An 11212-nucleotide genomic window follows, 5' to 3' on the forward strand; every position below is an offset into this window, starting at 1 on the left:
GTACTCTACCCACTTCTACGTATCATGCCTCTGCTGTCCGCTGATGCTGATTTGAAGTCTGCCGGCCAGCGGGTTCCCTGCACTGATAGCAGTCTCTTGGCTTCCAGGGATGTCCCCGCCTGTGCTGTTCCAAGAGCCTGCTTACACCCCGGTAGCCACGCTCCAATCTCCAGGGTGAGGTAAGGGAAGATATGGCTGAGGATGCATAGATAGAAGAAACAGGTTCAGGATATGGAGTTGACGTGTTGGGAAAGGGATACATCTGTGTCCAGTGTGCATCCAAGGTTTTTCACCGAGGTGGAGGTTACCGGTGGGCGGCTGTGGGATTGCAGCCAGGGAATAGGTTGGGGGAGGAGCGCTGTTTTCCCACAAACTAGGATTTAAGTTTTCACAGGATTGAGGATGAGGTGGTTGGTCGTCCTCCAGTAGTCAATATCCGAGAGGCATGATGACAAATCTGGACGGTTGGAGCCTGGCTATTTTGGGATTTTAAGGAAAATCTGGGTGTCGTCTGTGTAGTTGGTGCAGGTAAGATTGTGGGAGTGGATGAGTGCGGGCAGAGAGTTTAGATATATGTTGAGGAGCAGGGGAGATAGGGATTCTCCTTGTGGGACCCTTTTGTTACTGGTTATGAGGTGGAGATGAACGGATGGTGGAGCATGATTTGTCAGCAATTACAAATGAAAGAGGAGATCCAAGAGAGGGCAGCGTCTTTGATTCCCAATGAGTGTAGCCTGTCTAGGAGGATGGTGTGATCGATGGTATCGAAGGAAGAACAGAGGTCAAGAAGGATGAGTACTGCGCGGCCTTCTGCATCAGCTGTTCTTTTTAGGTCGTCCCAGACGGACACTAGAGAGGATTCTGTTCTTCAGAGCGGTCTGAAGACAGATTACGCAGGGTCCAGAAGGTTGTTGGCTTCAGTGAAAAGGCCAAGCTGCTTGTATGCTGTGCAGTCCATGAATATGGCCATGAAGCAGGTGTTGGAGATCGGCCGGTAGTTCTGGGGGAGGATTGGGTCGAGGGTAGGGATTTTAAGGAGAGGTTTGATGTAGTAGGTTTTAAGGGCTTCCGGGAAGGTTCCTGATGTTAGGGAATGGTTGAGGATTGAGTGTGCGATTATGCCTGCACAGGTTGAGACTAGGATGTTTTTGAGGAGGGTGGGTGGGCAGGCAGGGGGGAGCCTGATGGGTGGCTTTGTACTAGGAGCGAGAGGAACTCCTGGTGTAAGATCAGAGAGAAAGGGGTGAAGGTTTGTAGTGCTTATCTGCATTCATTCCTGTCCTAACAGGGGCCCTGCATCAAGTTATTTAGCATTTATTTGCTGGAAGACTTTGCATCTGCATTAGTCGACGACCGGAGAAGTGCATAAACCTGCAAGCCCTGGGGATCAAGGGCTGAGGCTGATGCTGGGAAAAGTGACCTTGCACCTTCTTCAATTGACCTGCCAAGTCCCATGAGGAATCTGAGTATGGGGGGTGAGTTGTAGAATTATTTATCTGCACCCCAACTCCTGTTTAAAGGTTTTGATAACTTTTAGAAACTTTCATATTACTTTGGCTTTGCCATTGCTTGTTCACACAAGCATTCCGAATGTTGGGAACACATGTTAGTCAGATTAACTTGTCCCCTAACCCTTGGAACTGTTCACTAGACCCCATAGAACCTACCTTCATTTCTTCTAGCTTCACAAAACTGTATGGAACTTAGCAGATCTTTTGAGCACAAAGCACCATACATCTTAGGGATGGACCTCTGAAGTTAGGATTGAATCGCTGTGGACCTATAGTACTAATACTAATCTGTACCTTACTTTTCAGGGTGTTTCATATGTATTTTGACCTACTCTAGTGATTGTGTATATGTATCACATTTTTAGTGTTGTGTGATATTATTACCTGTCGTCATTTTTCACTGTGTTATTTGCCCATAAGTAAAGACGTATTTTTTAAACCTGTTTGTCTAAGTGTTGTTCCTTGACTGCTGCACTCCGGCTGCTCATTGTGGTCTCCTTACAAGCTCACCACCTTTTGAGACTTAGCATAGGCCACTAGCCTTGCTACCTTGAACTGGTTTGGGTACAGCTTCCAGAGTTGTACCTGTCACAATACTAGGTGGGCCTTCTATACATCTGTACACCAGGCCAGAGTATAGCATATCAGTCCTAATAAATTGGCAGCAGTGGTGGGATGCCCCTCTCCACTTAACATTTATGTGTTAAGTGAGTGAGGATCAGTATTGGGTACCTCCGTTGTGTGCACTGGTGGAGTGCAGACAACACTTAAACAGTACACTGTACTATTTGACTGCTTTGTAGTGGACAGTCACCTACTAGAATTGATAACATGGAAGCAATTACTTTAACTTCCTTAGGTTCTTCAAAGGTTGATCATTTAAAAAAGGTTGTGTAGTGACAGAGGCCTGACAGTCTCTGGCACTAAAGCTGAACTAATTGTAAAAATTATTGATTTTGAGAAGAGTAAGGGTGTACCTTCCCTAACTAATGGTACTGGTAGTAAGGCAGGTGATGGACGCATCAGCAGTAATGGAATTGCTGCCACTAGAGGTAGTAATGTTGAGGTTGAGGATGAGGGTGAATCCTCTGGACTATTGGCGGCCACAACCTCAGAGTGTGAGGCAATTTTGTACCTAAAAAAACAGAAGCTCAGGCTCAAGGAAAAAGAGCTCGAGTTCAACTTGGCTAGGTTGGACTTTGAAAGAATTGAGATGCAGAAGGACAGAGATCACCAGATGGAGCTTGCCAAGCTTCAGGCTTCACAAGGTTCTTCCAGAGGATCTGGAGATGGTTCTGGGTCCTCTTCACATCTAAGGTTCCCAAAAGTACTGCTCAATGTGGATGAGGAGAAGAATGATGTAATTGATTGGCGTGTAGCTTTTGAGTATGTATGTGAAGTACAAGGAGTGGGTGATGCTGGTAGGGTTGCATGGTTGCTCAGTAGACTGCCCCATTCTGGCTTCATTGCCATTGCGGAAATGTCCAAAGCTGAAAGGCAGGAATTTGCAAAACTTAAGCAAACTCTCATCTTGAAGTTTGGGAAGACTCCTGCTCAATACTTGGAGATTTAGAGAGTGCAAGAAAAAAATAATGTATGACTTATGTTACTTTTGTTACCGATTGTCAGGTTTCCCCACTTAAGTTTGTATAAATAGTCGCGATCACTCTATACTCAGTGCAACTTGGGCAGCCAGGCCCCAACCAGAACCATTCAATGTGAGGGCACCACCTCAGGCCAAGATGGTGGACCCACCCTTCTGTGTAATGCATGCCAGCTTACTGGAGAAAACATGGGTAAAGGTTGTAGATGTTTCATAGAAGAAGTCTGTTTCCATGTAGGAATAACTGGGTATTTGATGATATGATATGATATGATATGATCGGTTATTTATAACGCGCTTAATACCCAGGGGTTTCTGAGCGCGGACCGGGGATTGAACCTGTGTTGCTCCAAGTCGTCTTGCTTCCAAGGCGAGCACGTGTCTTCCCAAGACGTAATGTGGCTATTTGATGGCAGCATCTGGCCCCTGGATAGAAATACATTTCATATAAGGCACACGTCTATATTGCCAGTAGCTTTTTTAATATGCAAAAGCCAAACGTATTAGCTCTTTCAATGTTTTCTTGAATAACTAAAACTTTTGGTGTTTGGTAAAGGATGATGCAGCCCTTAGCAAACACCAAAGGTTGGCTAGTTAAATAAGCATTGAAAGAGCCAATACTTTTGTCTTTTGTGTATTGAAAATTCTCCTGGCAGTATAATTTCACACCGAGGGCCCATTTCTGAACCAGACACAGTGAGCGTGTTAAACAGCATGCTTCACTGTGCCTTTTCCTGACGGCCAGGCACTGCGCCTATTCTGAGGTGGGCTTGGGCGTCAGTGCAGTGCAGGACAGTGCACTGGCTGCAACCCGCCTGTTTTGTAGGAAACGGGTGGATTGCAATCTCCGAGGCACTTTTGTTGAATTGTGAGTAAATCGCAATTTAACAAAAGTGTTGCCGAGAACCGTCTGTAAAGAAAGACACGCGCTGTGAGCTGACACACAGCGCCCAGTGTCTTTTAGATACTCGCGGCGATCCGCAAGTCAGGCAACCCACGCGTGCACTCGTACACACATGCACACCAAGAACGCACGCCGGAGACGTGCGATGGCTCCGGTCTCCGGCTGCAACTGCCGAGCACCGCCTTTATTTGTTAACCGCGCATGCGCGAGCCCCTAGAGCCTCGCGCATGCGCACTACGTGTACGTAGTACACAACACTCCTCCTTTTCCCCCAGAAACAGAACAGTTCAACATGAACGCAACATTAACACAAAAACTTGCTTGTCATCATGAACAGGATATGTCTTAGCCGTCTCTGCTAGGGAGCCGGGTCCATGATGAAGTCCCTGAACCTCTGAGGTGGTCTCCGCCCTACCCTGCTCGGGTACCGTGGCGACGCCTCCTCCGGAACTTCTGGCGCCGGCATGTCGGCTACTGGAGGACCCTCTGCCGGTCCTGGCACACTTTCCTGTGCCGGAGCACTCTCCGCTGCCGCGTCATCCTCTGCTGTCTGGATGCGCTTGAAGAACGACACATTCCGTGTAATCGTGCCTCTGGCATTGGCTGCAGTGATCATGGTGCCCTTTACATGAGTTACACCTAGCGGTTGGGTCTCGTATGTTGTCGATAGTTTTCCTTCCGACCTTCGGTTTCGTACTAAGACAGTGTCCCCTACTGCTATTTGCTTCTCGGGTAGCCGTCTCCGTGCCGTTTCTCTCTCGTTTCTGGCCACTCTATCCAGCTGCACCTGCTCGTTGTTTATTACACCCGGGTCTCGCCCTTCGGTCTCTGGTATGAGCCCTCGCGGTATTCTTCTGAAGAGTGCCTCCGCCGGGGCAACTCCCGTGGATCGGTGCGGGGTTGTCCGATACTCCCGGAGAAATTCAAACAAGTTCCTCCGGAGGTCTTCCCCTCCATTTTCGGAAATTCGAAAGACCTTGTTTAGGGTGCGCATGAAACGCTCTACCTCGCCGTTGGCCCTTGGCCATAACGGGGTGACTTTCCGATGCTTTATCCCTTTTTCTTCGCAGTATCTTGCAAAAACTTGCCCCTGGAAGGGTGACCCGTTGTCTGAACACAACTCCACCGGAAAACCATGGGTTGCAAAGATCTTGTCCAGTGCTGCAACGGTGTGATCGCTGGCCGTGGATTCTACGAGTTCCACCTCCGGGTACCGCGACCACTGGTCGGTCACAACCAGGAAGTGCAGTCCTCGACCGGTGGAGCCGAAGTCGGCATGGACCGTCCCCCAGGGCAGTTCACTTCTCGCCATGGACTGTATTGGCGGTCCTCTGTCAGCTGGGCTGGTGGCCTGGCATGGGATGCACGCTCTCACAAACACTTCGACTCTTTTCTCTAGGTCCGGGAACCAAACCTTCAGTCGGAGACGTGCCTTCATCCTGGTCATTCCTTGGTGTCCATTGTGAGCGAGGTGAAGGACCTTCCCAACGAGAGATCTGGGGATCACAATCCTGTGTCCTCTCAGGAGCAGTCCGTCGGTCGTCACGGACAAATCATGACGTGCGCTCCACAAGGCCTGTAGGTCCTTTTGCACTTCCACGTTCCTCCTGGCGTTGTTCAAGAGGAGGTCCTTCCAGGCGCCTGATGTTACTGCTTCTTTTGCCCTCAGAAACGCCTCGTCAGAGTTAGACTCGTTGGCGATTGCCTCCCTTGAAAGTGCCACAGGCAGTGCCGATTCAACAACCAGATGAATGGAGTCCGCACAACTCGCGACTTCTGTGGTCGCCCCTGACTGCCCTGAACAGGGGTGACGGGACAGGTAGTCAGCGGGGTTGTTGGTTCCTGGGCGGTAGATCAGTCTGACCCCATACTCCATGAGGGACAGCATCCATCTTTCGATCCTCGGTGGTGGCTTGGACGATGCTCCCGCCAGGATGGGCAGTAATGGCTTGTGGTCTGTCACCACGACAACTGGCTTCCCCAAGATGTACAAACGAAAATGCTTGCAGCCCCATAATATCGCGAGGGCCTCACGTTCAATTTGGGAATACCTCCGCTCGGTGCTGGTCAATGCCTTGCTGGCATATGCGATGGGTCTCATCGCTCCCTGTTGATCTGCCTGTAGGAGAACAGCCCCCAGTCCCACGGGACTGGCATCCACCACTATCTCCGATTCCCGGGTTGGGTTAAAGTAAGCCATGGTGTCAAGTTCGGACAGGGCTTCTTTGATGGCTGTGAACGCCCTTTGTTCTTTGCCCGTCCATGCCCAAGCCACGTCCTTCCTGGTGAGGGCACGCAACGGTTCGGAAATAGAGGCCAAGTCCCGGATGAACCGTCCGCAATACGTCACCATGCCTAAAAAACTGCGAACTTCCGCCGGGGACGTGGGTGACGAAGCCTCTCTGATGTCCTTCACCTTCTTCGGGTCAGGGGAAATGCCTCCAGCGTGAAAAATGAATCCGAAGAATTCCAGGCTGTCCCTCATAAACTCGCACTTCTCCTGGTGCAGCGTAAGGCCAAGGTCTTGCAATCTGCGAAAAGTGTCCTCCAGGCGCTTGATGTGTTCCGCCTCTGACCTGGCGAATACAAGAATGTCATCCGACATGTTTATAACCCCTTTTAGCCCCGACAGGGCTCCTCTGATGGAGTTTTGGAATACCTCCGCCGCGGAGGATATCCCAAAACTGAGTCTCTTGTATTGGTATAGTCCTTCATGGGTTGTGAAGGTCGTTATATACCTGGACTCCGGGTGGAGTTCCAGCTGGTGGTACCCTGCTCTCAAGTCCAGCTTGGAGAAGATTCTAGCTCCTTGGAGTTCGCCCACAATGTCGTCCAGAGTTGGCGTGATGTGACGCTCCCTTTTTATAGCCAAGTTGGGCAGTCGCATGTCGACGCAGATTCGCACCGCTTCCGGTTGCTTTGGCTTTGGGGCAACAACGATCGGGGAAACCCAGGGCGTCGGCCCTTCAACCTTCTCTATAATGTCTCGTTCTATTAGGAGTTGAAGTTCCTTTTCCACCTGGGCCCTCAGGTGAAAAGGGATACGGCGATGCTTTAGCGCCGTTGGCCTGACCGACTTGTCGATGTGCAGCCGCACAGGATCCGCCTTGAGTTTTCCTATCCCACTGAAGAGTTCCTGAAAGCGTGCCAGCAGGCCATTCAGGTCCGACAGATATACGGCAAATGTGAAGTGCACCAAGTTAAGTGCTTCCGATGCCGCACAGCTCAGCAAAGAATGCGGGCTCACACTTGTGACGAAAAATCTCGCCTTGATGCTGTTCCCGCCGTGGGACACTGGGGCTATGAACACTCCTTGTATAGGTAGGGGTTCCTCCTCACCAAACGCATATATTTGTGCTCTTGATTGAGAAAGTTTCGGTGGGCCCGCGAGGGCCTTGTAGTGTCTGTCCGCGAGCACGCACACCGACGCCCCCGTGTCGATGAGGACTGGGGTGGGGACTTCCCCAATATTCACGGTGCATGTGGGTTTTCGTCTAGTTCCGGGGCCACTTGCAATGCTGGAGATACAGAAGATTTCACCTTCTTCTTCCTCTTCCTCTTCTTCGGCGATGTTCATGTTCTGTATCTCTTGTTCCAAAGAGGATACGCCCTTCACATTGCGGGCCCCATACCTCATGAACCTCTCTGGTCCCCTGTTGGCTGCTACGGGCACAGTGGCCCTACACATTCTGGCATAGTGTCCGGGGGCCCCACATCTGCCACATGTCCTCGACTTGGCTGGGCACTCACCCCTGTGAGGGAGATCGTACCCACAGTCCGAGCAAGATTGAGACAAGTTCGATCTCGTGGTCCTTTCCTCCGTCTTTGGTGTCCATTTGACCTTCCCCGGCATGAAACGCCTGACAGCGAGCGCTTCCTCCTCCCCTTTGGGTATGCTGGCTGCGTCCATCTTTGATCCTCTGGCCTCCGCCAGTTCGTGCGCCCTTCCCATGTCTAGGATCTGCCGGAGGGTGAGTCCAGGTTCTCTGAGGACTTGCCTCCTGAGTTTTCCAGAGCAGCATCCTTGCAGTAGTTGGTTTCTGACCATTTCCTCTTCCTCTGCCCACCTGCAGGAGCTCGCCAGACGCCTCAGACGGGCACAGAATTGGTCTAACGATTCTTCGCTGCGTTGTCTTTCAGCCCCCATAACGAATCTGTCGAAATCGACATTCGCAAGTGGTAGGAAGTGATCCCTTAGCGCTTGCTTAACTGCGTCGTAAGTTGCCACCGGAATGTCGAGGGAGTCGTATATTTTCTGGACCTCCGTGCCTGCCGAGTACATCATGATGGCAATTTTTGCCTCATCCTCTGTTTCCCCTGAGGCCCTGAACATCATTTCCAGTCTTTTAACCCATGTGAGCCATTTGGGGCCGAGTTTAGATGGTGGGCCTGTAGTGTCGAACTCGGGCATGGGCGCTAGGGTGGTGCGCACCCTGCGTGTTTCCGGGGCGGCGGCACCCTCTTCATCACCCATCTCCCTGGGTACTCACAGTTGGGTCTTGACAGAAGACTGGTGATCCGACTCCAGGCTGTGGCGAAGATCTCCTGTGTTGACCTTTGTCCCTTCTTTTATCACAGCCCTGCTCCTGCTGGGCTGTGAAGTGTCCAAAAATTATCTAGTGTGATGGCTGATGACTCACAGATGGCGCACGAGCACCCGGAACGGGCCGCTACCACCGCGAGTGACGACTTCACTCAAGCGCTCAAAATGGCCGCCGGCTGTTTTCGAGCGGTCCGCGACTGCATCGCGCTCCGTTCGTTCCTGCAGTGACTTTGGAACGAGGTCGCGGGTCGTGTCTCCTCCTCGTCGCCAGTTTTAGATACTCGCGGCGATCCGCAAGTCAGGCAACCCACGCGTGCACTCGTACACACATGCACACCAAGAACGCACGCCGGAGACGTGCGATGGCTCCGGTCTCCGGCTGCAACTGCCGAGCACCGCCTTTATTTGTTAACCGCGCATGCGCGAGCCCCTAGAGCCTCGCGCATGCGCACTACGTGTACTTAGTACACAACAGTGTCACTGGCTTCCCAAACTTCTCTTTGACATCACCCTAGCACAGCCATCCTCCACCTATGGCTTTGCCAGATGCCACGGAAAGCCTTACATAAATTACGTTCTGTATTGGTTTTATTTTCATGATGGTACTTGGAGATGTGCCAGTCCCTTGCAAATTCTGGACTACATGCCCAACAATGCAAAGAAAAAAACAACAGTACTGGGTGAGCAACTCAAACCTGACATGGGGTCCCATTTCTTGGCTGAGCACCACACCATGGCAAGCATGGAATGCACTGCACATTACATCACAGCCCCCAGGTTCACTGAGCAGTCCATCTGCGAAGCTGAGGGCTTATCAGGGCTGAGGCAGGCATTGACTATCCGTGGCACTCCTACCATATATGGGTGCCACTTTTTTGCTTTTGCAAAGGTGGAGGAGTGCCACGAGAATCGGCATCTAAAATCAACCATACCAAAAATGCTGGGTGCTAGGTTGGTTGTTCACACTTCCTAGCAAATGGCACACATATTCTGAAAGTGGCGTATTCATTCCGATTTCAGAACAATGTGCCAAATTCAGAATAGGTGTTAAGTGCCGAAAATGTCGGAAACGCGTTCTTTGACGTTTTCAGTACTTAACAGCATGTTAGGAATCGGGCTCTGGGGCTTTTTATTAATATCTGTGTCAAGTGGATCAGAAGAGTTAAGGGCTATCAACCACACCTACTAACTACAACTGTTAATTCCCTCTAGACCCCCAATCATCAAATAAAGTCTTAAGACCCATAGCTGCATCTAGAATATAGGCATAGAGGTATTAGAAGTGGCTTGCAGCAATGCTGCAGCTGTAAATGTAGTCATTCTGAAGATAACAGTGAGAGCTGTACCTGCTGAAGACATCCGGGTAGTGGGACTTGCGGAAAGCCCCCTCCAGCTCCTCCAGTTGAAAGTTGCTAAAGGTAGTTCGGTACCTGCGCTGCTTCCTCTTCACGGGTGGTGCGGCCATGCACGAGGCGTCAGAGGAGCAAGCGCTAGCTGTGTCTCTAAGTCGGTCAAGCTGACTGGGCCACACATCCTTCTCCTGGGGATCATCACTCTGGGCCTGAATGCCCCTGACACTGGTATCTTTGTGAGCATGACCTGAGCCACTCTTAACAGATTCCTCCTCCTCAGCACGTGTGCCCTTCTGCTGGGAACTTATATCTTCTAGATCTAGAGGGTCTTTGTGCTTACACCTCACTTTAAATGGTAGGGATTCCTCAAGCTGTGCACGAGAGACACTGTGTCGTGTGTCCTCACGCTCAGGCACTGCGCCCCAAGGCACAGATCCCCCAAACCGTGCATGAGAGCCAGTCTGTAGGGTTTTCTCGCCCTCGGGCCTTTCTTCTTTCACAGATGACTGGCACTTCTGTGGTACACTCTCATTTTGTCTCACAAAAGATGCCTGAAGCACTTGGCGGGAAGTGCGCTGTGGACTACTTGACAGCCTCTCTGTCTCTGCAGGGTCGTCATCAACTTCCGCATCTGTACAAAGAGACGAGAAATGGTGGGACATCATAAAAACTAACACGTGATGCAAAGCAAAAGTTATTATATCATGATACATTAAAAATTCAAGCTAACCCTTAATATATTAATGAAACATTCCTAAAGCAGGCAGCTTAGTTCGCAATGCAAATAAACGATTGCAGGTCTTTTAACGCACATATTTAATATTCCTATAGCTTATCAGTTCTTGCAATATCAGGCACTCGTGGTTTTTGAACATGCTTCACACACCACCATATCAATTTTCCCAACCAAATCAGGAAGGAATATAGGTTTATTCCGAATATTATCCTTTAACATACAATAAATACAACATTAAAACTTGAACAATTATACAAAAACATTCAGATTAAAACACGTAACAATAAAATGAGGTGCGATGATGGGTTAGCTACATTTTGGACCACAAGTTCTACCATTTTTATATTAAAACAGTCTCCTTTATAATAGATTCTCTGAGAGGATATCTTATATAACAAAAATCATCATATAAGAATTCTTCCTTATTGCATTGCATAAAAAAGCCATAGCATCCGCATATGACGTGATGTTATTCTTGATAAAATGTGGCATAAGACCCTTCTTCCTAAAGTTTACAGAGAATTTACAGGTCATGAAAAAATGCATTAGGTCTTCCTCAGGGC

General features: G+C 49.9%; 1 protein-coding gene across 1 annotated transcript in view; it reads right to left on the minus strand.

The window, feature by feature from the left end:
• Window positions 1–10575, minus strand: part of LOC138480523 (aristaless-related homeobox protein-like) — a 130204-nt gene extending 119629 nt beyond the window's left edge. Inside the window, exon 1 of the mRNA XM_069612281.1 lies at window positions 9908–10575. Coding sequence (XP_069468382.1) covers window positions 9908–10575 — 668 coding nt within the window. The remainder of the gene's footprint in view (window positions 1–9907) is intronic.
• Between the last annotated feature and the right edge of the window lie 637 nt (window positions 10576–11212).

The sequence above is a fragment of the Ambystoma mexicanum genome, chromosome 5p (assembly GCF_040938575.1).
Source record: "Ambystoma mexicanum isolate Mex_15411 chromosome 5p, UKY_AmexF1_1, whole genome shotgun sequence".
Lineage (NCBI taxonomy): Eukaryota > Metazoa > Chordata > Amphibia > Caudata > Ambystomatidae > Ambystoma > Ambystoma mexicanum.